This window comes from Amia ocellicauda, chromosome 22, assembly GCF_036373705.1.
Source record: "Amia ocellicauda isolate fAmiCal2 chromosome 22, fAmiCal2.hap1, whole genome shotgun sequence".
Classification (NCBI taxonomy): domain Eukaryota; kingdom Metazoa; phylum Chordata; class Actinopteri; order Amiiformes; family Amiidae; genus Amia; species Amia ocellicauda.
Window position 1 is genome coordinate 880,627 of NC_089871.1, and position 27,981 is coordinate 908,607.

At 49.3% G+C, this 27,981-nt stretch overlaps 1 protein-coding gene across 4 annotated transcripts; it reads left to right on the plus strand.

Moving 5' to 3' along the window:
• Positions 1-1,503: 1,503 nt before the first annotated feature.
• clip2 (CAP-GLY domain containing linker protein 2) lies at positions 1,504-27,810 on the plus strand. 4 transcript variants are annotated; one of them, XM_066695304.1, is made up of 17 exons: positions 1,504-1,820; positions 5,419-5,632; positions 11,983-12,518; positions 17,341-17,465; positions 18,153-18,366; positions 18,593-18,790; positions 19,019-19,122; positions 19,695-19,755; positions 20,446-20,550; positions 22,017-22,964; positions 23,318-23,375; positions 23,471-23,554; positions 23,930-24,086; positions 24,726-24,885; positions 25,018-25,206; positions 25,647-25,709; positions 25,885-27,810. In XM_066695304.1, the coding sequence occupies exons 2-17, from the start codon at positions 5,524-5,526 to the stop codon at positions 25,894-25,896; spliced, it is 3,123 nt and encodes a 1,040-aa protein (XP_066551401.1). In that variant the 5' UTR covers positions 1,504-1,820; positions 5,419-5,523; the 3' UTR covers positions 25,897-27,810. The 4 variants fall into 4 exon arrangements, with proteins under 4 accessions (XP_066551401.1, XP_066551402.1, XP_066551403.1 ...); XM_066695305.1 differs by lacking the exon at positions 25,647-25,709; XM_066695306.1 differs by lacking the exon at positions 20,446-20,550 and having other exon boundaries at positions 1,505-1,820; positions 21,996-22,964.
• Positions 27,811-27,981: the final 171 nt, after the last annotated feature.

The window sequence follows — 27,981 nt, forward strand, 5'->3', positions numbered from 1 at the left end:
AAGTCTGCACAACTAAACAGCCAACAGAGCGATGTACTACTGCGGACATACTGCCCATTGATAAGTGACCACCGCAATCCCAAACACACTTTGTTTTAAATGTAACTGGACAGCTGGACAGGCAGCCCCTTTGTATTTAACCCTTCATCTGCCAGCGTCCTCCTCACCCACCCCGACTGTCTGTCCAAATGACCTGCTTTAGCTGCTCTTTCGTCCCTCGCTATTAATCCAGACCCGTGAAGACAAAACAAAACCAATTCCCCCCTGGCTTTGATCTGGGACAGCTGGCGGTGAACCTGTCTGGTGCGCGCCCTCTCTCTCTCTCTCCCTCCCTCTCTACAATTCAAATTCAAATTTAAAGGTGCTTTATTGGCATGACCAATCACAGTATTGCCAAAGTAGATACAAATGTAATATCAAACAAGACAAACATAACAAATACCATGCACACTAAAATAAAGTAAAATATAGACTTATATATATGTATCTCTCTATTATAAGAAAGTGTCCAGTCGAGAGAAGCCCATTCACCCCATCGTGCTCGTTTGGTGTCCATTAATAACTAAGTGATCAAGGATCCTATCCAGTCTGTTTTTATAATGTTCCCAAATTGTCTCTTCAGACACATCGCTGGGGAGTTTGTTCAGATTGTGACGCCTCTCTGTGTGAAGAAGTGTCTCCTGTTTTCTGTCTTGAATGCCTTGAAGCCCAGTTTCCATTTGTGTCCCCGGGTGCGTGTGTCCCTGCTGATCTGGAAAAGCTCCTCTGGTTTGATGTGGTCGATGCCTTTCATGATTTTGAAGACTTGGATCAAGTCCCCACGTAGTCTCCTCTGTTCCAGGGTGAAAAGGTTCAGGTCCTCAGTCTCTCAGTAGGACTTTCCCTTCAGACCTGGAATAAGTCTGGTTGCTCTCCTCTGAACTGCCTCTAGAGCAGCGATATCTTTCTTGAAGTGTGGAGCCCAGAACTGTCCACAGTATCCAGATGAGGTCTAACTAGTGCATTGTACAGTCTGAACATCACCGCCCTTGTTCTCAATTCTACACTTTTGACAATATACCCCAGCATTGTGTTTGCCTTTTTTATTGCTTCCCCACATTGTTTGGATGGAGAAAGTGAGGAGTCCACATAGACTCCTAGGTCTTTCTCATGCGTTACTTCATCTAGTTCTGTTCCTCCCATAGTGTAATTATAGTGGACATTTTTGTTACCTGCATGTAATACCTTGCACTTCCACATTGAATTTCATCTGCCAGGTGTCAGCCACAACTGAATATTATCTAAGTCCCTCTGAATAAATATCTCTGTCTCTATACGGGCTTTTGTCTCGCTCGAGCATCGCCTGGGGACACCGGCAAACGGAGAGAGGGAGGAAAAAGAAAGAAACGAGGCCGGATGACAGAGAGAGAGAATGAGAGTAGCCCCCCCCCACAGGAGCGGCGCACTCCCGCGGCAGGCGCGTCCACACACCCGCTCGGCTCCGTGTCCGAGGGCGCGCCGCCGTGAGGGAGTCAGAGCAGCCGAGCAGCAGCGAGTCCGACCCGCACCGCCGCCCCGCACCGCCGCCCCGCACCGCCCCGCACCGCCCGGTCCGTCCCCTGCGACATGAGCTGTCTGGGTGCCGCTGCGGATCGCATCCCGCCCCCCGCTGCCCTCCAGTAGCCCGGCATCCATATTCCGCATCTCCGGCGGCGCAGGGAGTGGCCGCCCCCCGCTCATCAGCTCGCAGCGCCGGCTCCGTCCGCTCGCATCGCCCCGCATCCCTGGACCCGCACAGCCGGGGCTTTTCCTGCGTTTCCCCGGTGTCCGGCTGTTTGGAGGTAAGGCTGCTCGGTGGGTTTTGTCCGGCTCGGGTGCACGGCGCTGCCATTGCCGCTGCCCATGAGGAGCCACACAATGGGAGCGCAGGGAGAGCCGCCGGGCTGCTGCCTGACAAAGCGCCGCTCTGTGCGTCTGCGGGGCCGGAGAAAGAAGCGCTTTGGACCGCACGCTGGTCCCGCTGCCTCGGACGGCTGTCACTGCGACGCCGTGCTTTCTTTATCTGCAAGGTGCGATGTGGGACCGATGCGTGTATTTTAAACCCATTCACTGGTTACCAAAACGGAGGACGCAGTGTCCCCAAAATGAATGACCATAAAAACGTGCCTGTTAACCCGCCCGTGTTCAGTGTGGTGCGTTATTTTTCATGAACACACGGCTTCTAGCTTTTGTTCAAAAATGCTTTTCAAAAACGATATGAATACAACACACCTTCCGCCATCGTTTGTGTTTGGCTTGTTAGACAGAACCATGTGCATCTATAAGAGAGGGGTGTGCAGGGGACAGGAGAGGGCAGGGGTGTGCAGTGGACGGGAGAGGGCAGAGGTGTGCAGTGGACAGGGGTGTGCAGTGGACGGGAGAGGGCAGTGGACAGGGGTGTGCATTGGACGGGATAGGGCAGTGGACAGGGGTGTGCAGTGGACGGGAGAGGGCAGAGGTGTGCAGTGGACGGGATAGGGCAGTGGACAGGGGTGTGCAGTGGACGGGATAGGGCAGAGGTGTGCAGTGGACGGGATAGGGCAGTGGACAGGGGTGTGCAGTGGATGGGAGAGGGCAGTGGACAGGGGTGTGCAGTGGACGGGAGAGGGCAGAGGTGTGCAGTGGACAGGATAGGGCAGAGGTGTGCAGTGGACGGGATAGGGCAGTGGACAGGGGTGTGCAGTGGACGGGAGAGGGCAGTGGACAGGGGTGTGCAGTGGACGGGAGAGGGCAGAGGTGTGCAGTGGACAGGGGTGTGCAGTGGACGGGAGAGGGCAGAGGTGTGCAGTGGACGGGATAGGGCAGTGGACAGGGGTGTGCAGTGGACAGGAGAGGGCAGAGGTGTGCAGTGGACGGGATAGGGCAGTGGACAGGGGTGTGCAGTGGACGGGAGAGGGCAGAGGTGTGCAGTGGACGGGATAGGGCAGTGGGCAGGGGTGTGCAGGGGGACAGGAGAGGGCAGTGGACAGGGGTGTGCAGTGGACGGGAGAGGGCAGAGGTGTGCAGTGGACAGGGGTGTGCAGGGGACGGGAGACAGCACATTGCCGATTGCTGAGGAAAACCCCATGCAATGGCTGTGGTGATGCTGGCTCTCCATTGTTCTTGAGTTACTGTGCAGGACTATAGCCAGGCTGGTGCAGTTTCCCTTTGGTGTGGAGATTTGATCATGGCAGGAGACACTTAGCACAGGATTAAATATGACTTAAGGTCATGTTTATGTTGTCCAATTAAGGCGATAATTGTTTAAAATAATTGTAAAAGTGAGAGTTTAGCTGGAATGAAACTCAGAAGACCCTGTAGCCCTGCAAGATCAGTGCTAGAGATCAATCAATCTGTCTATCAATCCGTTTGTATTGGTATAGTAGGGCCCTTTACAACAAGCTGCCACAGAGTTTATCGCAGATTTACATCCCAACACTAAACAATCAGAGGAGTTGGTGAAATGGCTTAACATAATTAGGATACAGATACTTATTATATTAAGAAGTCTTGAAGAAGTAATTATAGTTCTTGGATTTTGTAAACTACTAGCAACCTTACACACAACAGGGGGGCATCCTCTGCTGTAGTTGTTTCTTTGTTCTGCCGCGGTTTGTGAAGTTGCTTCAGGTGGTTTTTGAATTTACATCTTAACGGATTGTGATGAGACGCCTGCGGGGATCTCGTGAAGGACAGTGCAGCAGGCAGGAGTTGTCATAGTGGGAAAGATGAGTCGCACTGTTGACCGGAGACAACCCTGCCGTTGTGGACTGGAATATAAACGGACATGAAGTCCGCACGCGCACACACTCAGTACATTGTTTCATAGAGTGTTTTTCTTCCAAAAGATGCTTCTGACGATGTCTTAATCTTCATGAGAGCATATTTGTGGATGGATTGATATCTATATAGTGCAATAGATGCAACCGTTCCAAATTGTAACTCGGGGTTTGTTGTATCTGTTGAGGGCTTCAGCTTAGATTTAGGAAGAAATGGATGAACCTGTATGTTTAGGAAGACCAATCAGTTTGCCCTTCACTACCCCTTTATACATTGATCAATTAAGTATGTGCATTTAGGCATCCTTTCCCAGACATGTCTGTTTAAAGCAGGAATTGCATATTCTTTTTAAAGTAGAGACTATAGATTTAAAACCAAGAAGCAGGAAAAGCATCTGATGCAATCCTGGAAAAGTTGTAAACACAAAGTGCATGCATTTGTCTGTGGGAGAGGTCCGTGTCAGGAGACTGCATCGCTACAGAGCTGTCAGCCTGCTGTGCCATTACTGTCGTCTGTACTGTACAATTAGCTCAGCCGGGAACACACGCCCTTATTTCAGCATCACAGCGTCCAGGCCCGACTATTCAAAATGCCCTCTCTGTAACGCTCTAAAATGGATGGGTTATTGACCTTTTCTAATGGATTTCTTTCTGTTTTTGTAATCCTGTTGCACCCATAACAGCTGGATAAAACCACACAGAGGCTGGGAATCCAGCCCCAAATTAAGCGCACAACAAATAGGCTCTCGGGTCGTAACTGCTTACTGACACTAGGCTGTACATTATCGGTTTCAAACCATAGAATTGACACACTGACACACAGATGTTCTGCCCGTGCTTCAGGATCTTTCTGCCCCAGCACTGTCCAGAACCACCCTCCTCAGAGAGACATGTGCTGCTAAATGTTATCCCTGCTGCGCGTACTATAAACTAGTTATCTGATGAGGTTCTCCTGGACGAGACTGGCTCCAGATCTCCACCGGACGATCGTGCCAGGAGTAATTATGCTTGACAGTGCACTGCTGGCAAAACAGCCGCTCTTATTCTCTAAGGCTGCATTTTCATCTCAGAATATTCCACAGTAGATGAATTCTCCCTAAAAATGTGGTAAAACAAAACAGTGCAGTTACGTTTCGCTGTGAAATTCAGCTCTTTTGTCAGATCCTCTTTGTCAACTGGTAAAAAGATTGCAGATGTTGTCTGGCTAAAGTCCTGGCCTGGCTGAGCTCTTCCAAAACGACGCTTTATCCCTGCAGCCCGGGGAAGTGGCTCAGCCTGGGCGCCTGATTGTTGCGGTGTTGCTGCGCCTGTTTTTTGTATCTTCCTTAGCAAAGTGCTGCAGTTACCGCTTTGTAACAGACATTTCCGGGAAGCTTTTAGCACCTGGTTTGTGATTTAATTGGTCATTGACTGAATGTTTCTCCTGGAATGATGTTCTGACAGCAATGAGATCCTGTAGAACATACAGAACCGATTCAATAAAGTGCAGGCGGCGCGTTGTGTTTCAAAACTTCAGTTTCTAAATCATATACAAAGGATCATTTGCAATTGTGAATATGAAGTGTTGACAATCAATATCTAACTCTCAGCTGATACTATTCAAGAGATGTTTTGGGATGTTAATGTTCCTTTGCTTCCACAGGTGACCATGGGAGTGAGCGCCCAGAGCTCTGAGGCCTGACGCACTGACGAAGCCTCCAGAAGCAGGGGATTTTCTTAGCACAGGCTCCCAGACACCGTGATCGTTATGCTTAAGCCAAGCGGACTGAAGATCCCTGGCCGGGGACCGAAGCACTCCAACCCGGCGGGGCGCTCGTCGGCCGGGTCGTCATCTGGAGCGGCGGCGCAGAAAGAGAGTGAGCGATCCGTCCGTTTAATCCAGACGCGGGGATTGACAGCCTTGACTTAAATACCTGTTATTGACATGAAGAGGGGAGAGGGTCGCTAGCTCACTGGAAGTTGTGTACAATTATTGACTTACTCTACCACAAAATCACTTTTAATGAGCTGGGTGACTGGTTCTCCATGACGCACTGAAGCTCAAGCTCTTAATCTTCATGATTGCAGAAAGTGTGTATATTAGATGCAAGTCATGAGTCACTGTTTGTTTAATGTAAAGGTTAGGTGTGTGTTTGTCGAGCTGCACAGAAGGTGCTCTGCTCTCCCAGGTTTCCCCGCAGAGATTGTGCACGGGTAGTTGCAGCAGCTTTGGCCTTCAGTGTTTCTAAATAGGACAATAGATATGTGGGCCGGCCCTTAAAGAAGAGGTGCACTTCATTTAGAACTGATTTCATACCATCGCTAAACATAATAGACCAAACCCCGGTTCACAGCGTGCCACGTTGAAGGAATCGGGAGCTTCAGGATTCGCATTCTTCTGTGTAGTTTGAAGGTTTCGGTTCTATAAAAGGCCTTGATGTTGTATTTCCTGTTTACAATTTGAAAAGACCGACCTCTTTGACTTGTTTTAGATTTACTGTTCTTGACCTGAAGAACGTCCGGCAGCGGTTATTGTCTGTGGAGGCCTGCAGGGATTAACATCACTAGGCCTCATCACTCGGAAAAATAGTCACGATTAGGGGTTAGTTCTCCAGGTCTGACTTTCCCTGGTCTTGGCCCGTGTTATATGAGCTGTAGAGGGATGTTCTCTGTTTGCTAGAGCAACGTTTTCAGCGATTGTTGCCTTTCTAGACATTATGATGATGTCTTTCAGGGCGTCCTCAATTAAGATTAATCCTGATATCAAATGGAAACTAGGGATGCATGATATTGGATTTTTGCCGATATTCGATATGCCGATATTTTCAAACTTATTTTTGGTCGATTGCCGATACCGTTATATACACTCTTTTTTAATTTACTAGAATTAACCTATTCCTCTTATTGTGATGGGTTACTTGTCTGTATCTACAACATAAAACATTTCCTTTGATTCTACCCTAAATGTATCCTTCTACAAAATGTAGACATTCACTCATGAAAAATAAGGAAATAATTTACACTTGGACTAGATGTAAAATATGCCACATTTAAAGTAAAATTTTCTAATAAAAATTTAAATCTCATCCTACTTGAACAGGTTGATATGATGCTTCCCTGAGACAATTTTGACAAAGTAGTTGACATAGTACAGAAAAACACATTTGTTCTCAAGTGCACAAAATAAAAGCAGCTGTGGTCCTGTAGACCTACAACTTTAAAGTATAATGAACGAGGCTGAAAAAAAACTTGTAGACTAGTAGACCTATTGGTTCTACTTAAAACTGTAAAAACATAAAACCAAGCTCCATATGCCTTTTCTGTGAGCCACAAACAGCACTGTAACAACCCGGTGACAGACAAAGTGTGAGCTCTCTAGTGCACAAAACAAAAGATTTAATAAACTTGAATTTTAGTGCTTGCCATCCTTTTGAGTGCAATTAACGAGGCTGACAAAAACGTCAGCATACTGGTAGGCTGGTCTATAGCTATTTTTTAAATTGCAGAGGTAGGTTTTTCTGCACAAAAATGAGCATCTCTGCTTTTTCACAGTCTATTTGATTTCTCTTTTTGTCTATCACATGAGAGGCAACACTAAACAACTGTTCGCTGTCAACACTTGAGCTGCGCGCACACAGGTATTTGCATGCTGCACGAGCAAACTAGAGGCTGCTGACAGGTCTTCGCTGGCGCCGTTTTTTCTTGCCTACTTTTCAGAAACTCTTCGTGGTGTTCAGGATGACAGCTCTTAAGATGCATAATTAAATTGGTAGTGTTAAAGGAGTGTGATTTTACCCCTCCTCGCATCACTGGTGCTTTACAAGCATTGCAAATGGCAATTTTGTTATCTGTTTCAGATACTTCAAAATACTTCCACACAGCTGACATGCTGAAGCTTGTTGCTGGTGCTCATAATACACATTTAGCGTCATCACGCGCGCATAGTTAGTGTGTCACCTTATTGGCCAGGCACATCGGCAGAAATGTTCATATCTGCCGATGCCGATAATGAACTTCTTAAGTTTTTATCGGCAGATACCGATGTTGTGCCGATATCATCGTACAAGCCTAATGGAAACCCTCGCCAAAGCCGCAGGTTGTGTTCCATGAAAGGTCAGAGCTAAGGCCTGTGATTAATTTGCTCCAGCCACCACTATGACAGCAATAACGTTTATTCTCACATTTCAATATTGATCATTCATGGAGTTTTTCACTCAAGGTTTCTCATTTCTTGCAAACCATCACAGCTTAGTGTAATTCAAAGCTGAATGAACAGCAAAGTATTTCTTGGAAGTCTGTAGAGCAGGGATTCAGGAATTCTCTCGCAGACGGTTTTCAATACCTGAAAAAAAACATAGATATATTTTGAATGCAAATACAATTAATACCCGTGACGCCTCGCGGGATGTGATTCGCCTCGCCTGTGGCCATGGTGCCCCTGCAACGTCACGGAAAAGTGTCCGTGAACACACCTGGCTCTCATTACGCAGGTGTGTAAGGAGAATTCTCACTGCTGCAGTGCGGGGAACCTGGGAGACGTGTGGGAGGGTGAAAGGATTGATTAGCAGCAATTAGCGCTAACTGAGATACAACCGAATTTCTGGATTTGAAAGTGACCAGACGTGACCCTGACCACACGTACAAACTACGACAAAGAAAAAGTGGTGCTTAAATCCCCAACAACGAGCCTCACGCCTCGGAGAATCCACTGCGACCGAGCTTGAAGCAGAGTAGTGGCCCACAGCCCGGCGACTACAGAGTCCGAGCTTTTCAATCCAGATACGCCTGTTCGACACCCTGCAGGGCGTCACACACCCTGTGCACACACTGTGTTGTGGGATATGGGGTGATGTGGTGGAGAAACAGCTGCAGTAGGTGGGCTGGGTTAGGGCCTCAGTCTTGTTCAGGCCCTGCGGCTGTGTCATTAGTCACCCCCTCATTCTGTGAGTCTGTCCAGGTCTGCAGACCCGGCGCTCTCCTCAGTGAGAGTGTGTGCACAGGGCTGCCGGGGACATGGCTCTGTGCTGGTGAGGAGTGAGTTTGGCGGCTCTGTGCTGGTGAGGAGTGAGTTCGGCGGCTCTGTGCTGGTGAGGAGTTGGTTCAGGGGCTCTGTGCTGGTGAGGAGTGAGTTTGGCAGCTCTGTGCTGGTGAGGAGTGAGTTTGGCGGCTCTGTGCTGGTGAGGAGTGAGTTTGGCGGCTCTGTGCTGGTGAGGAGTGAGTTCGGCGGCTCTGTGCTGGTGAGGAGTTGGTTCAGGGGCTCTGTGCTGGTGAGGAGTGAGTTCGGCGGCTCTGTGCTGGTGAGGAGTGAGTTCGGGGGCTCTGCTGGTGAGGAGTGAGTTCAGTGGCTCTGTGCTCTGCCACGGGGGTGGGGGCGGCCGGGACTCGGAGAACAGGCCTGTGTTGTTCTCCCTGCAGAGCCTTTTTGTTCTTGCCCTAGTCCTCCATCTCCATGGCAACCTCACCCGGGAGAACACTGCGCCAGTATTCACCGCGCAGTGCCGAGCACAGAGCCGAGCCGAGCGCAGAGCCGAACGCAGGGCCGAGCGCAGGGCCTCTTCAGTCTGGACCAGAGCCACAATTTGCCGAGTTCACACAGGCCGAACCGGAGCCCCCCCACACCCCTGCGATGGCATGCATGACTTCACAAAAATGTCGCCTCTTCAGGAATGAGCTAAAACGCATTTAACACAGCTTGGGCTCTGTTCTCATCTTTTTTCTCTGTTCTGCGCGTTTGTGTTGGTGCAGAGTGTCTTGATGCAGCACATTCGAGCACTTAGGAGATGTCTGGCTGGTTGTGGCGGCAGGTTATGGTTACACAGAACACTATTGCTGGGAAGCCGCCTCCTGTTACACTCCCCGAATCAGCAAAGTGCCCTGGTGGGCTATTGTGCGGAGCTGAACTCACACATTTCCCACAGGAAGTTGTGCTGTTTGTTTTATTAGCTGATACTTCCCACGGCAATAACTCCGGGCCTGTTCTGAAACACTGAGCTTCCTGCATACCACGGGGGGGCATGTTGCCACTGGGGAGGGCTCTGTTGCGTCTGAGTGACCTTGGCTGTGTGTTAGTTTAGAGGTTAAAATGTATATTTTAGCAATGCATGATACTATGTAACACAATTTTTGTTCCTGGGTAGTAAGTGTTATTTCCTAATTGCTTATGCCTCAAAAGTATGGAAAATGGCTATTATTCCCCACAAACTTTGCTTTTGTGACCAGGGCAGTGATATTTTGAAATATGAGAAATAGGTGTGAAAGAACATGCTGCTAAAACTGAACGCTGAGCACTGAGCACTGAACACTGGATTTCTGTAACTCACACTTGGACAATGATGGTAAAAACTGCATTGCTAATTATTGTACATTCATGTAGTTAATCTTACTGTTTTCAATTATAGATATTCTGTCACCTTAGTAATTATTACCTTGATATTGCCATAAAAATGAGGATAGTCATATCCCAGAGTAATCCCAGAGTATTTCCCACCATTCAGAATAGCTACAGTGAGGGAAAAAAGTATTTGATCCCCTGCTGATTTTGTACGTTTGCCCACTGACAAAGAAATGATCAGTCTATAATTTTAATGGTGGGTGTATTTTAACAGTCAGAGACAGAATAACAACAACAAAAAACAGGAAAACTCATTTCAAAAAAGTTATAAATTGATTTGCATGTTAACGAGGGAAATAAGTATTTGATCCCCTATCAATCAGCAAGATTTCTGGCTCTCAGGTGTCTTTTACACAGGTAACGAGCTGAGATTAGGAGGACTCTCTTAAAAGGATTCCAAACTCTCCACCATGGCCAAGACCAAAGAGCTGTCCAAGGATGTCAGGGACAAGATTGTAGACCTACACAAGGCTGGAATGGGCTACAAGACCATCGCCAAGGCCTGTCTGAAGTTTGCCAATGAACATCTGAATGATTCAGAGGAGAACTGGGTGAAAGTGTTGTGGTCAGATGAGACCAAAATCGAGCTCTTTGGCATCAACTCAACTCGCCGTGTTTGGAGGAGGAGGAATGACCCCAAGAACACCATCCCCACCGTCAAACATGGAGGTGGAAACATTATGCTTTGGGGGTGTTTTTCTGCTAAGGGGACAGGACAACTGCACCGCATCAAAGGGACGATGGACGGGGCCATGTACCGTCAAATCTTGGGTGAGAACCTCCTTCCCTCAGCCAGGGCATTGAAAATGGGTCATGGATGGGTATTCCAGCATGACAATGACCCAAAACACACAGCCAAGGCAACAAAGGAGTGGCTCAAGAAGAAGCACATTAAGGTCCTGGAGTGGCCTAGCCAGTCTCCAGACCTTAATCCCATAGAAAATCTGTGGAGGGAGCTGAAGGTTCGAGTTGCCAAATGTCAGCCTCGAAACCTTAATGACTTGGAGAGGATCTGCAAAGAGGAGTGGGACAAAATCCCTCCCGAGATGTGTGCAAACCTGGTGGCCAACTAAGGGTTTTGCCACCAAGTACTAAGTCGAAGGGGTCAAATACTTATTTCCCTCATTAAAATGCAAATCAATTTATAACTTTTTTGAAATGCGTTTTTCTGGATTTTTGTGTTGTTATTCTGTCTCTCACTGTTAAAATACACCTACCATTAAAATTATAGACTGATCATTTCTTTGTCAGTGGGCAAACGTACAAAATCAGCAGGAGATCAAATACTTTTTTCCCTCACTGTATAATAGCTCATAGAATTAGTTCCCTGAGTGGAGATGAGCAATATGTTGTGCACGATGGGCAAGCTGAAAGTTGTAATGAACTCACTCACAACACTTGGCACTACACATCCACAGAAACGGACCCTGTCATCATGTAAGGAAATGCACACTTGTGTTCTCTCGACCTCTCGCGTGTTCCCTTAGACTAACTGGGGCATAAAACTGAGTCTGTGCCCCTAGGAGCCCCCTCCCCCAGCTGCCTTACCCACATCTGCCCCAGGAATGATTGCCCATCGAGACACGGCAGAGCTGGGCTGGCATCGGCACAACCAAGCTGGGCGGACAGAAGGCAGCCTGGCCAAGCTGGGGAGGGGGTAGATGTGGGGTAGATGCAGGGTTTGCTAGTAGGGCTGGTGGAGAGACACAAACCAAAAGATAATTTTTATATTTCTCTAATCCTGGAAGCAACCCCAGCACCACTGTAACCCGTTCTCTCTCTCTCTCTTTCTTTCTCTCTCTCTCTCTCTCTCTCTCTCTCTCTCTCTCTCTGTAGGCTCCCCTCACAAGCAGACCCCTCCGGCGCCGGGCAGTGGGTCGGACAAGGCGAGCTCCAAGGTCCACGAGGTGGGCGATGACGTCCTGGGTGACTTCGTGGTGGGTGAGCGGGTGTGGGTGAACGGGGTGAAGCCTGGCTGCATCCACTACCTGGGGGAGACGCAGTTCGCGCCCGGACAGTGGGCCGGCGTGGTCCTGAACGAGCTGGTGGGGAAGAACGATGGCTCCGTGGGCGGTGTGCGCTACTTCGAGTGCCAGCCTCTGCAGGGCATCTTCACCCGGCCCTCCAAGCTCAGCCGGCAGCCACACGGTGATGGTAGCGACGCCCACTCGTCCGAGTCGCTCACCACCCAGAACCTCTCGCTGCACGGGAGCTCCGGCGCCCCCTCGGCCCAGCGCGTGGTGGTGCCGCTGCGCGAGAGCGTGCTCAACAGCTCCATGAAGACCGGCAACGAGTCGGGCTCCAACATGTCCGACAGCGGCTCGGTCAAGAAGGGTGGAGACAAGGACCTGCGGGTGGGAGACCGCGTGCTGGTGAGTCTGTAAACTGAGCTAGCGGTGGCCAACTGCAGCCCAGGGAGTTTCTTAAGAATGATTGATACCCTCGTCTGTGTCAGACCGGAGGAGATCGCTATATTAGTATTCGGTCAGCAATTTATTAGGTGTTAAGTTACATCAAAAGACAGAAAACCGTGTGGCTCCCAGTGACCAGAGTTTGCATTCCTTCGTGTTATAAGAGTCACAGGAGACCCATTTCCTCTGCAGCTGCTTGGTTTGGTTCAAGGGTCTAAGCACGGGCAGAAACCTACCCTTATAAGCCCGATATTAGCCCTAATGTTTGCTGCACTGATGATGTTTTAAAGGCATTTTGTCTCTAATATGAGACATGCGCCGGCAGCTCAAGCCAACAGAGTCCAAGACGCGTTTCTCAACATCTCGCAACCGTGTGGATTGACATTGACCACCACCGTGATCAGTTGTTAGACACGGAGGTGAACTGCCAGCTTCACTCTGAGTCCATGCGTTGGGAAGACCAGTTCAGCTCGGTGCTGGGCTGGTGAGATCAGTTATCCGTTTATCCTCACTGCACTGGCTTTGCATCCCTCCATCCCATCCATCACCCCCCCTGTAAAAGCCCTACACAGTGTTTAATCAATACGACCCATCAGGCGGGATGAGAGTCCAGACCACCGATGAACTCGTACTGAAGCTTCCTCAGTGACGATCGCCCGCAGTCCAGGTCTCTGAGAACGAAGCAGAATGATGCGTTTGTCTCCTACACAGCCACCGCGGCTCTGCAGCCCAAACGAGAGCGCTGTGGGCCAGGTTCTGGTTCTGGTCCTAATTGAGATATTAGGTAGTATATTCAAGTGTAGAAACACTAGTGTGCAATAAATAGACAGATTTTGAGATGTTTTTAGTTTAAACTAGTATTGTAGGTGTGTTTTTTTTACACAACATGTCTTGCAGTATAGTTTATCTTCTCCAATATATGGAATATATACAGTATTTTGAAAAAAATCTTGTGTTAGGATTGATTTTATCCCATAACTATTGTATGTACGAAAACCATGTCTAATATACATCCATGTGAAGCATATGTTTATAGAAGTGCGTGTGCGTGTACTCACCTCTATCTCGGCACACCGAGCCCTTCAGTCAGCTGATTTACTGACACATCTGTCCGCCTCTGCCGGACTGAACCCGTTCCATCGTTAGTCTTATTAATCCGGCTCTTGGCGACAATATGAGGGCCGAGCCTGCTGTGTTTTAGCAAAGACAATATAATCTGTTAATCCTCTGGACGTTCGAACCGTTTGTTCATTTTGTGATGGTCGAAGGGGTTTAACAGTAATTATGATTATTATTATTACTATTATTATTTTTATTTCTTGGCAGACGCCCTTATCCAGGGCAACTTACAACATAAGTGCAAAACAAAGTGCAAAAATACAGTGAAGTAAAAGGCATCAATCATTACAAGTTCAATCTAACTAAAACATAGCAATTCAAAATTTAATACATTTTACAAATTCCAATTTACAATTGACACAGGCAAGTACAGTAAGTGAGGTCCTACATCCTGGACAGTAAAAGCTAAGTGCTGTTAAGATGTAGGGTCACAGTCAAGGGCTACGGGAAAGGGAGCAAGGAGTAAAACAATCAAGAACGCAAGAAGTAAATAAAAACTGTGAAGTGCTTTCTAGCGGGGATAAAAGGACTAATATTAGTACTGTCGGAAAAGATGCGTCTTGAGTAGCGCCGGAATGAGGTCAAGGACTCGGCTGTTTTGACTTCGGTGGGCAGGTCGTTCCACCATATCACCATATGATTTTACAATACATTATGATGTATTTTGTGATGTTGTGTACGTTGTTAAAGCATTTAAAACGTTTCTGTATTTACACACGTAGTAAAGAGTCATCCCAAATCAGAAACCCGACGTAGAAAGTCATTGAAACTATTCTACTATGTCAGCCAGGGCCACGGAAGATTATTCTCTAGTGTCCAGAGTATCTCATTTCCCAGACGGTGTTTTTACTCTCTCAATGACGACCCAAAGTCATCTGCACTCGCTGCGCTCTGACCCGAGGTGTTGCTCGTGTCTGCGGTCTGACAGAACTCGGCAGTCGCTGTCTGTGCGTCTCTTTCAAGAACCTCGTTATTATCATCCTGATTAGGTTTAGACAGTCGGTGGCTCCTCCCACAGTTGTTGTGTTGCACCGATCTTCGGACAGTGACTCACCGTGAAGCCGCGATCAGGTCTTTTCTGTAATATCTGCTGCTGTTACTCTAATCTCTGCTCCCATATACAAATATTGTAACCGCATATGGTCCTTGGTGGTCCTGCATGGCTTCCTTTGGTCATGAATGGCACTCTATGCTCCCATCTGATCCTTATTGGTCCCATGTGACATTTCTGGTTCCCTTTATGATGTGTTTTGGCCATCCTGCACCACATTCGTCATTTATTGTTTACGTCATCCTCTCGTGGTTTAGTGAGGTGAGCGATCGAGCAGCAGGGACGCTTCGGTGTGCTGAGAGCTCCTGCGCTGTGTTTTTGTCGATGCCGTGACCGAGTCGCAGCGGGGGGAGGAAGATCTATCCTGCACTGCTCTTCTGTGATTGTTTCGGGCTTTGCTGAGTCTCCTCAATCACTCTGAAGAGCAGTCGGCAGAATTAAGTGTCAGGGACTGCGATTTATATACAGCCTGCCCCCCCCACCGACTACATATCACCGCACAAAGTGGAAACTCTTGATCAAAAGGGGGGAGGAGGAGTTAATTAGCATATATACTGATTGCAGCGATTCACCTGTTTTTATTACATTTGTAGTTTTTTATTGCCCTGTTCAGCCGTCCTGTCACCAGCGCCTCATTCCTTACCGGGACGGCTCTCAGCTCGGCGGCTCACAGTAGATAAGTCCGCTCTGTCGGGCAGATCTGTTCTGTCCCTGACTGTAAAGTGTCAGGTGTAATCTAGTCATTTGAGGCTCTGTTTCATATGTATAACGATGTATATTTCATGACAACAGTATTTAAGAATCGCTGTGGCTGAACAATGACGCCTGTGTTGGGAGAGGCGCTGTGTGTCAGCAGATGTACAGTCTGTGAGGAACGCTTCTGCAGTAATGTCTTCGGAAACTAGAACCATAGAAGAAAAGACAGCAAGAATCCAGGGATTATAGAAATCTCTCGTCACCAGATGTTACATGGCTTTACAATCCTCCGCGTTTGCTAACCTGTAATGTCTTAATACCCGTGCGCTGCTGTACAAGCTTATTTCCGTAGTTTTTAATACCTTGCATTCATCCACTAACACGTCGGCTTGTTCCAATAAAGTTTTTGAGGGATTTCTCAGGACTGCGGAAGGGTGTCTGTGACTATTCTGGTGGTATCTGATGGTCTGTCGCACGTTTGCTGCAGTGACCGCTCCACTACACCCAGTTCTAACCTCATTATAAGCGATATATATCGCCTCTCTGGCTGTGAAGTCTACCAGGCTCCTGTCCCAAGTTGAGAGCCGGAGCAGGGGCCTGTAAAACCCCGGTGCGGAGGAGCGCAGCTGGAAGGCTCTCGGTCCACTTCTGCAGCTTTCTCTTATGACGTGTTTCTCTTTACTGCCCCCCAACCCCTTCCTTTATATTTCCAAATCAACCCCCCCCTTTGGAAATGTCTGGTCTGGGCCCAGTGACATCATCACAGTGTCGCTGGGATGATGTCATTGAGCCCCTGGGATGATGTTTGCACAGTGTTTATCAGTGCTGGTGACGCTGTTTATAGAGGGAGAGAGAGAAGGAGAGAGCTGCTGTCCTTTAGTGACCTTTATTCCCTCAGTGCTGCAGTCTCCTTCAGTCGGGGGAAGCTGCCTCACTAGTGTTTCTGCTGAGTCACAATTTTTGCTGTGTTTTTTTTGCAGTTCAGGGATGTGCCCAAAGTCAAGGCTTTAAAACTGCATCCCTGTGAGAAACAGGCTTGTGCAGCACTTCCTTTTCTTCGTTTTGACAAACTGCAAATTTCTCAGATTCCTGTTCTCCAGTGGGATTTCATTGTTTTCCTCTGAAACTACTAAACCCAGGGCAAATTAAACTGGAAAAACGCCTGATAAAAGTGCAGAATGCAAATTGACTGGATTTCATGCCTTAGAATTGACAAGTGCTCTGTAAATCACCTCGAATTTGTAAGAAATATATCCTTAACGATGTTTCAGACGAACCTGCCGAACTCGTTAGCACTGAATTAACCGATATTGTGCTCCACACTGATCATGTGTCCCCTATCATCTCAACACATGCATGTTCAAATCCATACTTCCTAATAGTTCAGCTCATACCCCCTGCGAAGGTGCAGATGTGAGATCGTGTGCTTTTGTTGAACGCATTGGATTGAGGAGAAGATCCCTCAGCATCCAGACCCTCTGATCTCTCGGTGTTGAATAACCTGAGTGCGTCGTACACGGACTCTGCGCTGTCGCCTGTTTTTCACTGAATCAGCGTCGCTCTGGTCTGAGGAGCCGAGTCGGCGCTGACCTCCTTTCCTGTCTAAATCCTGTGAATGTAGGCCATGTCGGCATTTCCACTGAACCACATTTACAATCTGTACTGTTTTTTTTCAGTCTCGGCTCAGTCACCAGTTCACTGACAGTCTTACCGGTGTTTCAATGGGTTTATATTAATGTTCAATTAGTGGCAGCTCCTGTAATCCTGGTAAAGGATTGTAAAGCAACACACACTTTTAACCACGAGGTGCCGGTTGTGTCTTGTCGCAGAAATAACTTGTTTCCAGCAGCGGTGTCATTGCAGGGACGTGCGGCTGGTTTTCCAAGAGGTCTGTGACTGTTGTGCGTCTCCCTGCAGGTCGGTGGGACGAAGACCGGCGTGGTGCGCTACGTCGGCGAGACGGACTTTGCCAAGGGAGAGTGGTGCGGAGTGGAGCTGGACGAGCCGCTGGGCAAGAACGACGGCGCTGTGGCCGGGACCAGGTACCGCGTGCGTCTGGCCTCAAGTCCCCTCAGGAAGCACGGCGTGATGTGGCGCTCGTGTCCGATAAGGAATCCTCTGGCTCGTCTCTTTTGAACCTATTCGCCCCAGAACCACATTGAAGTAAAAGAATGTCATAGTGCAATGGTGACACGTTAGCCAGTAGAAAAGCCAGATTTAACTCGGATTAAACGGCAGTCGGTTTGTTTAGAGTCTGCGGCCCCTGAGATTCCCCTCTGACTGTTTTCCTTCAGTTGCTGTACGAGACGGCAGAATTGCTGTCAGTCTGTTTCTTTTCTGCTGATTTGACGTTTAAAACGGCTCTAACAAGCATTCATATCCCCTGGCTGAGTAAACGATGATCAGAGCCACTGTTCACATCAGCGATTATGGTCTGGTGCGTCTGGGCAGGAAGCACTGTGTGGAAAATAGGAACTTCATCATGTTCTTTTATTGTTCCAGCTGTGGGTATCAGACCAGCCATGGCTGTCCCAGTGCATCACATAACTGTTCATTGATTTACATACACCTTTATTGATTACTATTTATCATACTTGGGAAACATTATACGTTTTGCAGCCGTGTTTCCCGTCCAGTATCTGTGCTCGGGCTCGGTGGGGACCGTTGTGGCAGGAGCTTCTCGCAGACACCTGTGTTACGCGTTCTCACTGCATCTCTCACCCCCCCAGGTACTTCCAGTGCCCCCCGAAGTTCGGCCTGTTCGCCCCCATCCACAAGGTGATCCGCATTGGCTTCCCCTCCACCAGCCCGGCCAAGGCCAAGAAGAGCAAGCGCATGGCCATGGGCGTCTCCTCGCTGGCCCACAGCCCCAGCAGCTCCTCCATCAGCTCCGTCAGCTCCGTGGCCTCGTCCGTGGGCGGCCGGCCGAGCCGCAGTGGCCTGGTGCGTGTGCGTGGGTGGGGGGGGTCTCTGTACACAGGCTGGGAATAAATCTGTTTATTCATTTGTTAACTGAATGATTTCTCCGCTCCTTGATGTTGGGGTCTGCGGTGCCTGTGCGGTGCCACATCGCACAGAGGGGGGCTCGGTGCGCTGTGTGGCTGCACAGAGAAGGGGGTCCCACGCAGGAGCGGCCTCCCAGGCTGACCCCGTGTCCCTGTGTTGGCAGCTGACTGAGACGTCCTCCCGCTACGCCCGCAAGATCTCGGGCACGACTGCCCTGCAAGAGGCGCTGAAGGAGAAGCAGCAGCACATCGAGCAGCTGCTGGCCGAGAGGGACCTAGAGAGGGCGGAGGTCGCCAAGGCCACCAGCCACATCTGCGAGGTGGAGAAGGAGCTGAGCGTCCTGAAGTCCCAGCACGAGCAGGTATGGGGGGGAGATGGGTGCTGTGTTGTGTAGCGATGGCTGCTGTTCTGGTTTCTTATTTGTCACACGAGTGTTAAAATGGTGGTGCACGCTTCCGGAGTCTTCTGCTGCCACGCTTTCTTTCTCTGCTTGTGGCTGAACACCTTCTTGGAGAGCTGTGCCGTTTCTGCGTGCTTCTCCCCCCACAATCGATCCTCCTAACGTGAGGTTTCCGCTCGGCCCTCACAGTACGCTGCGGAGACTGAAGCCAGCCTGCAGCAAGTGCGCACCCTGCTGGCCAGCGCCCAGAAGGACAAGCTGGAGCTCGCCAACCAGCTGGAGGAGGAGAAGAGGTAAGAGACAGGAGTCCTCTCTCTGCTCGTGCAGTGTCTTAAGAAATCACGTGTGTCCTGTTGACTGTATGTATCAGGTATGTGTGCATGTTTGTCACAACACACGCACGGCAGGAAGCCGATGGACATGTCTGTGAATGTGCGTCATTTCCCCTCCTCTGAGGAGCCGGAGCTGGGGGGCCTGCAGGAGGTGCTTCAGGGGCTAACATCCCCACAGAGTAAAAACTACTGCATGAGAGAACTCTCGATACATCTTTATTATGTGTGAAATTGAAGGGCATCGTCCTTGGCTTTGTTTCTGCTTTATCAATAAATTGCTGTGAATAATTTCTCCACACTGCCATCGCAGTCACAGCCCTGCAGGCTTTCCCTCTCTGACAAAACACTGTGGGACACTATTGGGGCAGGACGCTGTGGGACACTATTGGGGGACGACACTATGGGACACTGGGGGACTCTATGTAAATGTCATACAGACCTGCAGGATTGGAAACTGTTGGGTGTAAAACAATGGTTGCCCTGTGCTCATTTGATCTTTGCTGACACCTGGTGGTAATCTTGTCTTCCTGCAGGAAGGTGGAGGACCTGCAGTTCCGTGTGGAAGAGGAGTCCATCACAAAGGGAGATCTGGAGGTACTTTAACTCCGTCTGTCCTGGGCTGATGACGTTGCTCTGGGCTGCACTGTTCACTGTGCTGCCCTGACCAGATCAGCTCCCCTTACAGCCAGACAGAGGGCAGCACAGATGAGCTTCGCAGAAGGAAGCAAGCGGCCCGTTGTGAGGGTTTCACAGGCTGAGCATTTTATATCGCTTATCACCAATCCAAGCAGAAGAGTGCAGGTTGTTTAGCTGATGAAGTTCCCTTTCTGTTCACAATGAACACAGTTCACACACTAAACAGAGCCCAGCAGAGACCTGCCCATCCCTGTGTATCTGTTGTTCATATGAACACATCACTGGAGCTGCAGCTACAGCTGCAGCATCTAATACCAGCCTCCCAGAGCCTCCCTCTGCTACACCACACCTGCTAGCGCTCAAGGGGATTAAAGGAATGAGGCTGATGAAGACATGTCACAGGGAGCAGCATCGTTCTTGTCAGGGAGGTGGCACTGGGGCGTCCAGGTCGTCTTCTACTGATATGAAAGCTGCATCCAGATATCAAATTATTGTTCTCTGTTCAACAGGGCTTCCGAACTCCAGCTGCCCGCTCACTCTCTGACCTGATTCTCCTCCTACCTGTCTTTGTGTGCCTCTTTGCTCTCTTTTCTTCCTCCCTTCTCCCTCCGCCCCCATCTCCTTCTCTCTCTCTCTCTCTGTCCTCAGACTCAGACGAAGTTGGAGCATGCCCGTATTCGGCAGCTCGAGCAGAGTCTGCAGTTCGAAAAGTCGAAAGCGGAAAAGCTGCAGAAAGAGTTAGAGGAGAAGAGGGTAACCCACTGCGGCACGTGGCCCTGCCGGCCGGGTTGTGTCTCGGGGGGGATGGGTCTCCGTGCACAGTGTCCGTGCTTGCGCCTGGCCTGCCTCCAATCCACCGTCTCCAGCCTGCAGCCCCAGACCGCCTGATGGCAGGGTGTCTCTCCCCTCATCCAAGGCTGAAATCACTTCATGCTTCATTTAGTTCATGCTTTACATGCAATCAAGTGCAGTTTAAAATGTCTCGATTCAGATTAACGAGCTCCCTCACACAGCTGCCAGTGAAGTGAGTTTGGTGGTGTTGGCGTTAGTGACGGGCTAAAACTTATTCTAGCGAGACATCGCCTGAAGGAGCTCTCTCTCTCTCTCTCTCTCTCTCTCTCTCTCTCTCTGACTTCTCTTCTTTCCTCCGTTACCTGTGTTTCTCCCTTGTAATAACTATTCCCATGGTCGTGTGTTGGTCCTGGGAGCTGCAGTGCTGGAGAGCAGGTCTGTCTGGGGGCCATTGTGTTGGTAGTGAAGGGAAGTTCATTTAAGTGGCCAAGCTGTGAAGATCTGGTTCGCATCATTGACTGTTGGCTACACAGACCTACAGAGCTTAATTACCAAAGTCCCTTCTTGTGGTGAGAGCTGAAAGAGCGCTGAGCTCCAGCCAGTCCTCCATCCCCAGCGCAGTGTGTTTGGATCCGAGCCGCTCCCCGACCGCAGTTGAGATCAATTGTCTCGATACGAAGCAGAACTGTAGGGGAGGCCTCTCGTGCTCTGCCGTTGTCACGGCCTGGACGCCTGCAGGACCCGAGCTAATCAAGTTCAGCTTAAACATAACACTGTCTGTAGCTCTGAGAAAAGCACCGATAATGTGTTGTAGCCATTTTCTTTCTCCCTTTTCCTATTTCTGCCTAATTTGTAGCCGCACTGCTGCGCCTCTAAAGCACTGAGGACCCACTGGTGCCCTAGCAAGAGCCCGAGTTATATTTGAGCTCAGGGGTGGCTGATGTTATTGCAGAAGCAGGTCACTGTAGATGCTCTGTTAACAGCTCTATTGCATCGAGTCTTTTACCCGGCTTTAAAGACGAGTGCAGTTTCATTTCATGCTGAATGGTGTGATGGCGCTGCTCTGCTGTTTGCTCAGATGCTTGTGTTCTGGCTGTGGAGGCAGACGCTGCGATGCCCCGCGCCTGGCTGGCTGGCTGGCTGCTTGTAGGACTTCGGCTTCACAACTGGCTTGCTTGTGTTTCACATCCTTTCAGGGTTGCATTTGTTTCTAACACATTGTCTCCTAGGTTTTCCATTTAGGAGAAAAATCATGTGCATGTGTGGTTTAAATTTGCATCTCGAGTGATATGAATTATGAACACTGTATATTTTAGCGTCAATCTGGTTTCTTTAGTTCTATATCATCTGTAAAAAGCTGCCAAGCTTTTAAAAGAAGCCGTGTTGCTCCCTTTCCTGTCTGTAAGGGGTCTTCCCTTCTTTCACAGCAAACCACGGTGGAGGAGAAGAGCCGCATCCTGCAGCTGGAGGAGGAGCTGACGCTGCGCCGGGCCGAGATCGAAGAGCTGCAGCAGAGACTGCGGAGCCCCAACCCAGGCGAGACGGGGGACCCGGGGCCCGGCCTGCACACCGAGGCCTTCCTCCTGCGCGAGCAGCTGCTGGCGGCCGACCGCGAGCGACACAAGGAGAGCAGCCAGATGAAGGAGCGGTACGAGGCGGCTCTGAGCGCCAGCCGGCAGGAGAGCGAGCGGCTGAGGGCCACATCTGAGAAACAGGCCCAGGAGATTGCTGACCTCCGCAAGAAGCTGCAGCATGCGACACGGGAGAACATGGAGATGATGGACAACTGGAAGTCCAAGCTGGACAGCTTGGTGACGGACCATCAGCGCTCCCTGGAGGACCTGAAGGTCTCACTAACCTCGGACAGCACGGGCGGGCCGCACAAGGAGGCCCTGGAGCTCCGGACATCCCTGGAGAGCCTGAAGATGGAGCAGCAGCTGGAGCTGGAGAACCTCAAAGCCAAGCATGACATTGAGATGGCCGTGCTGGCCAAGGAGAAGGAAGAGAACTGGGCCCGGCTGCAGGAGGCACGTGATGAGCTGGAGGAGAGCAACGAGAACTGGAAGAGGCAGGTGGAGGCCAAGGCTGGGCAGCATGCGGTGGAGCTGAAGGAGGCCACAGACAAGCTGCAGAAGGCCGAGCTGCGGCTCCTCGACCTGGAGAAGCTGCACGGCGAGTACAAGGAGCAGACCCAGGCCATAGGCCTCCTGAAGGAGCAGGTCTCCCTGGCGGAGAAGAAGATCGTGGACTACGAGGCCCTGCAGAAAGCCGAGCTGCAGAGCAGGAAGGAGGTCCGGACGCTGCAGGAGAGGCTGAGGGTGGCTGAGAACCGGCTCCAGGCCATGGAGGCCGACCACACGCCGCAGGATGCAAACGTAAGCCAGGGCCAGACAGAGCCGTCCCTCTTCTGTGGTAGAAATGGGGCAATTTCACAAGAGCCTCCTCAAATGACGGTCAATTTAAATCCTGTTTAAAGGCGAGAATCTAACATTAGAGCTTAGAAAACATCTTCAGGTCAAGAAAATTGAGAAAGATGTGATTTTTTATTTAACATAAGAGTCCTTTATTATTTGTAAGTATAAAATAGTTATTATTTACACCAGTGTCCCATCAGAAAAGAAATCAGGATCATGACCCCGAGGAGACTTGATCATTGAGGGGTTGTTTAAGCTTGAGCTTTAGGAGTTAGAAGCACTGAAACCTCACCAGCGGTCCTGTTTTCTTTCAGATGATAGAGAACAATGACATCTTGGAAGAGAAGATCAAGTTGAAACAGAACATGGAAGGTAAAGCTGCTCTTCAGTGTGTTTGACTGGGCAGACCAGCTCTAAAATTGCCAAAGGCTGTGGTGTCATCTCCTTCTCTGTGTTTTATGTTGCAGAAGCCCTGGAGAAGCTCACGAAAAGGGAGAAGGAAGTGTCCTCCCTCTCCTCGCAGGTCGACGCGCTCAAATCCCAAGTGGCTGGTAACCTCCCTGCCTGTCCTGGCGTTTCTGTGCTCCCTAGTTGGTTATTTTGAACCTCGTGAAATCTGTTCTCTGTCAGAGGATCCAGACAACAGTGGGCCTGAAACCCACTTTAAACAGAGCAGCTTCTGTTCAGGGTACCACACACTGAGGTAGTTTCATGCAAATATGATGCATTTCAATGTTCTGGTCGGGTCAGAGTTTACAGAGAGGTCAACAGCTCCCAGTCATGGTCTTGGGAGGAGACGGTATCATTTAGATATATAGCTTATTTAGCGATGAAGGAGCAGGGCTGTTCAGGGCTTGTGTGGCACAGTACTGCAGGTACCGGGCGTCTGTATCACTTGCTCCTGTCCTCCTCCTCCTCCTCCTCAGGGCTGGAGAGTAAGTGTCGTTCTGCGGAGAAGAAGACTGACGCTCTCCTCCGGGAAAAACAGCGCGTGGAGGCTGAGCTGGAGACGGTGGCCAGGAAGTCCCATGATGCCTCTGGGCAGCTGGTGCTCATTAGCCAGGAGCTGCTGAGAAAGGAGAGGTGAGAGATCAAGGCCTTCTCTGCTGAAACACGGAGGGCTTTGTTGCCATTAATGGAAATGTTTCCCCCAGTGTTTTATAGGCAGCACTATGAATGAGACTGATAAGCGGTTTGATTCCCTGTGTTGTGGATCTACTCTGGCGAAGCCCCTGGTTTTAACACAACACTAATCCTCACACGGACAGCGGGTGACCGATCGTCCTTAAGCCAGGATCGCACTGACAGATGAGCGTCGTTCTGCCACTGAGCGAAGTGCAGAAGAATCTGGAATCATCACTTCCTGTTCTGCAGTTCAGTCATTATTGACCCGTGCGTCGGATTCGGTCACTTTGTTTAAGAGCTGCTGAGGTCGTTAGGACACTTACTCTGATTGAAGCTCCAGCCCGAGATGTCGGTCTGCGTCCTGATTGATACCCCCCTGCTTCAGCACGTTTTCTCTCAGGAAGGAGACGAGGATTCCTGGATTGCATTACTCATTCAGACGCACTGTCATGTAGTTTGTGTTTAATAAGATACACGGTGATAATCCCAGTCCAGCGTGGTTTGCTGGCACTTTGTTTTTTCACTGACCTCCATTGTTGGAACATAAAATTCTCATATGTACTTATTTCTGTCTGTCTGTCTGTCTGTCCGTCCCAGGAGCCTTAATGAGCTGAGGGTGCTGTTGCTGGAGTCGCCCCGGCACTCCCCGGGTCTGGACCGGGACCTGAGCCGTGAGGTGCACAAAGCCGAGTGGAGAGTGAAGGAGCAGAAACTGCAGGACGACATCAAGAGCCTGAGAGAGAAACTGCTGCTGCTGGTGAGGAACTCATAGGAGGGCACCCTGGGGTCTGGAGACGGGAGATAGTTTAGTGGTTTAATGTAGGTGTTAATCAGAAATGTTGGGATTCACTCAAGTGTCTCCTCTCCGCTGTGTCCTCACCCCTCTCAGGACCGGGAGAAGTCCTCTCCAGACCACCGCCGCTATTCCATGATGGACCCGTCCGTCTCTGAGACGGAGCTCGGCCGGCTGCAGCGGCGGCTGTTGAGCACCGAGGAGGCGCTGAGGAACGCGCTGGAGCACAACCAGCAGGTGGACAAGCTGGTGGAGGCCATGCGCACCTGGCCGGAGAAGAGCCAGGTAACCGGACACTTGTCTGACCCAATCTCACACACTTGCGGCCCTTATCAACTACGGCCCTTATCGGCCCGTAGTCAATGCACATCAAAAGCAGGAGGAGATGTTTAGTTTGTGCTCAGGCCTGTGGAGTTAAAACCTTCTGCTGATCAGATGTGCCCAGTGGCTCTGGCTGAAAAGAGCAGTTGTTTTGCTCATTCCAAATTGGGCATCAGTTGCACATGGCTGGAAAACAGAATCCAGAACTAGTTACCTTGTTCTCAGAATAATATAACTATGAATAAACTATTGTTATTTGCATTTTCAGGAGCAATTGAATGCTCTTGTAGAGGTTTTATTGCGATTAGAAGCGTGTCGTATCCTGAAGGTATAGCAGGTATTGTCCACCCCGGGGTCCCGCACCCCTGTGACTGAGTCCTGCTGTTGCTATGAATGTCTTCCAGGCTCTTGGTGGCTCGAACTCAGCCAATGGGATTCACCAACAGGACAAGCCCTTCATACAGGAGGTGAGTGGAGCGGAGCGCCTGGGGCGGAGAGTTTACAATACAGCTTCAGACTTCAGACTCCAGACAGGAATTCCATAGTGGCTTGAATGGCATTTAATGGCACGTACAGGAAGTGTAAACGGCTAATTATTTAGACAAGCTTTTAAATAAACTATAACATTTGTTTGATTTTCAGGAAAAGCACTGATGAAGGAGCGAAGGGAAGGAGAGAAGAGGGGGAGCAAGCGGCCAGTTTGTGGAAGTCAGTCTGTGAAGATCGAGCGCGCAGACGAACACTCGCACGGTGCAGAGGCGTGTCAGAGCTGCCAGCCTGCTGACGCTGCTTTCAGGCATTTTATGTTCCAGTGTTTACTAAATGTATGGGTCTGCGCTTCACGATGAAAAGATGGGCTGTTCTTAATTAAATATCTCCTCGTTACCAGATATTCCCTCAAACCTGTGATGCAGCCGACTCAGTAACGCTTCTACTCCTCACAGCTACTCCATACCCCTCAGATTGCCCGCTGAGACTCTGCACTGCTAAAACATGTGTCCAATTAAAGACGCCAACAGGAAGCGCTCTCTGAATTCTTCTTTCGGGTTTAAACCTATACCAAGGAAGGTGTGCTTAAAGTGAACCTCCAGGCCACCGTCATTTTGGAATGGGATAAATGTACTCAAAATTGTTTCAAAGTGTCTCTTTTTAACCCAAGGCAGTGGGCCATGACTCGACACACGCAGACTTAAAAGAACTGACGCATCTCTTTCAGCTGGTTCTGTACCTACATGTGAATATAACTTCAGGCACTGGACTCCTGGGGCCGCTTTTCTGATGGATCTCTGGACCTGTGCTTCACACGCAGTATTTGGTTAAACGGGACTCGGCACTGGAATCTAACAGCTAACTTCTCGGCTGAACGTTATCTTGCTGAACACCAGGCTGCGCTTGACTTGACATCGGTAATCCACACCATATAGTATTTTGTAATTTTAGAAACTGTAGGAGGGGGGGAATGCCTTTTTATTTCAAATGCCAGTATTAAGTTCAAACTTTGTTCTAAACATTACTTAATGGGTAATTGTTTTAATGTAAGGGTAGTCAGTTAGCCAAGTCACAACCTTGTCTGCTTGTACGCTTGGCACACGTCACCAGTATCTGCTTATTTATCTGTTTCTCTGCTCTAGAGACGTTAGACACGGAAGGGAAGGTGGGCGTTTGATCTGTTAACTAATATTTAAGTGGGAATTTTACCTTCAAGGAATGGTTACTGGGATGCAAGTTGTTCATTGAGGATTGACTCAATGGTAGGTAAAACTAGGGCATAACAAATCTGTGTATTCCAGTAGAAGGGATACGGTTGTTTTTAAATGTTTGGGCCCAGCTTTTTAGAAATGAACCAATACATTAGGAATCACAGGCAGGACATGTATAGTTTTCTGGGACAGAAGATACACTAGTTTCAATTGTAAAAAGGTAGCTGGATGGGTCTTGTATGCTTTTGTCTGTAACCTCTTTTATGTTGTTGTGACATTTTGTATCCATCCATGACAGCCTGTATAGCTTTTGTTCTGTCTTCCATGTATGTTTTGTTTTGTGGGGTCCTGAGGAGGTGTGATCTTCCAAGCAGATCTGAGTACCTTCCAGCATTCATTGAGCAAATGAGCAGGAACTCCTTGGACCTCTAGCCTGCCTCAGTAACACAGATACCGTTAATATCATTGATATCTGGACCCTGTGCAGGCCTGTGGACCGCTGGGAAGACACCTGGATTTCATTTTCCGCTTCATTGAGATTGAGATTATGTAATTTAAATCTAGCAAGACGTTAAAATTAGAGGGGGGACCACTGGAAAATAATTGTATCACGACAGATCTTTTAAAAAATAGAAGTGTTCTGCCTCTGAAATGAAAGTGAAATCCTAGAAAACCTTCTTTAAAAATTGGTCAACAGACGAAGAAGCAGGACGGTGGGGGGGGGGGACTGGTCAAGAGTTTGTCAGCGATGCTGAAGACAAGACGATGAAACGCCTTTTCACAGTTGTAAACCCCTTCATTTCCTATGGTACTGTAACTCCAGGAAACCTGACTCCTCCACTTATTAAATTTTAAAAGTGATGGGAAACTGAAAGTTGCGGTGTGTTATTTTATGTCGGTTTCTGTTCATAGTGTGTGTGTTGGGTCTGGGGGGGGCAGCTCACTGTATTCCTCTTGATGAGGTTATTACTGACAAGCAAAGTTAAATTGGCAAGTACGAAATACCGCAGAATATATCTTGCTGCCAAGACAACATAAC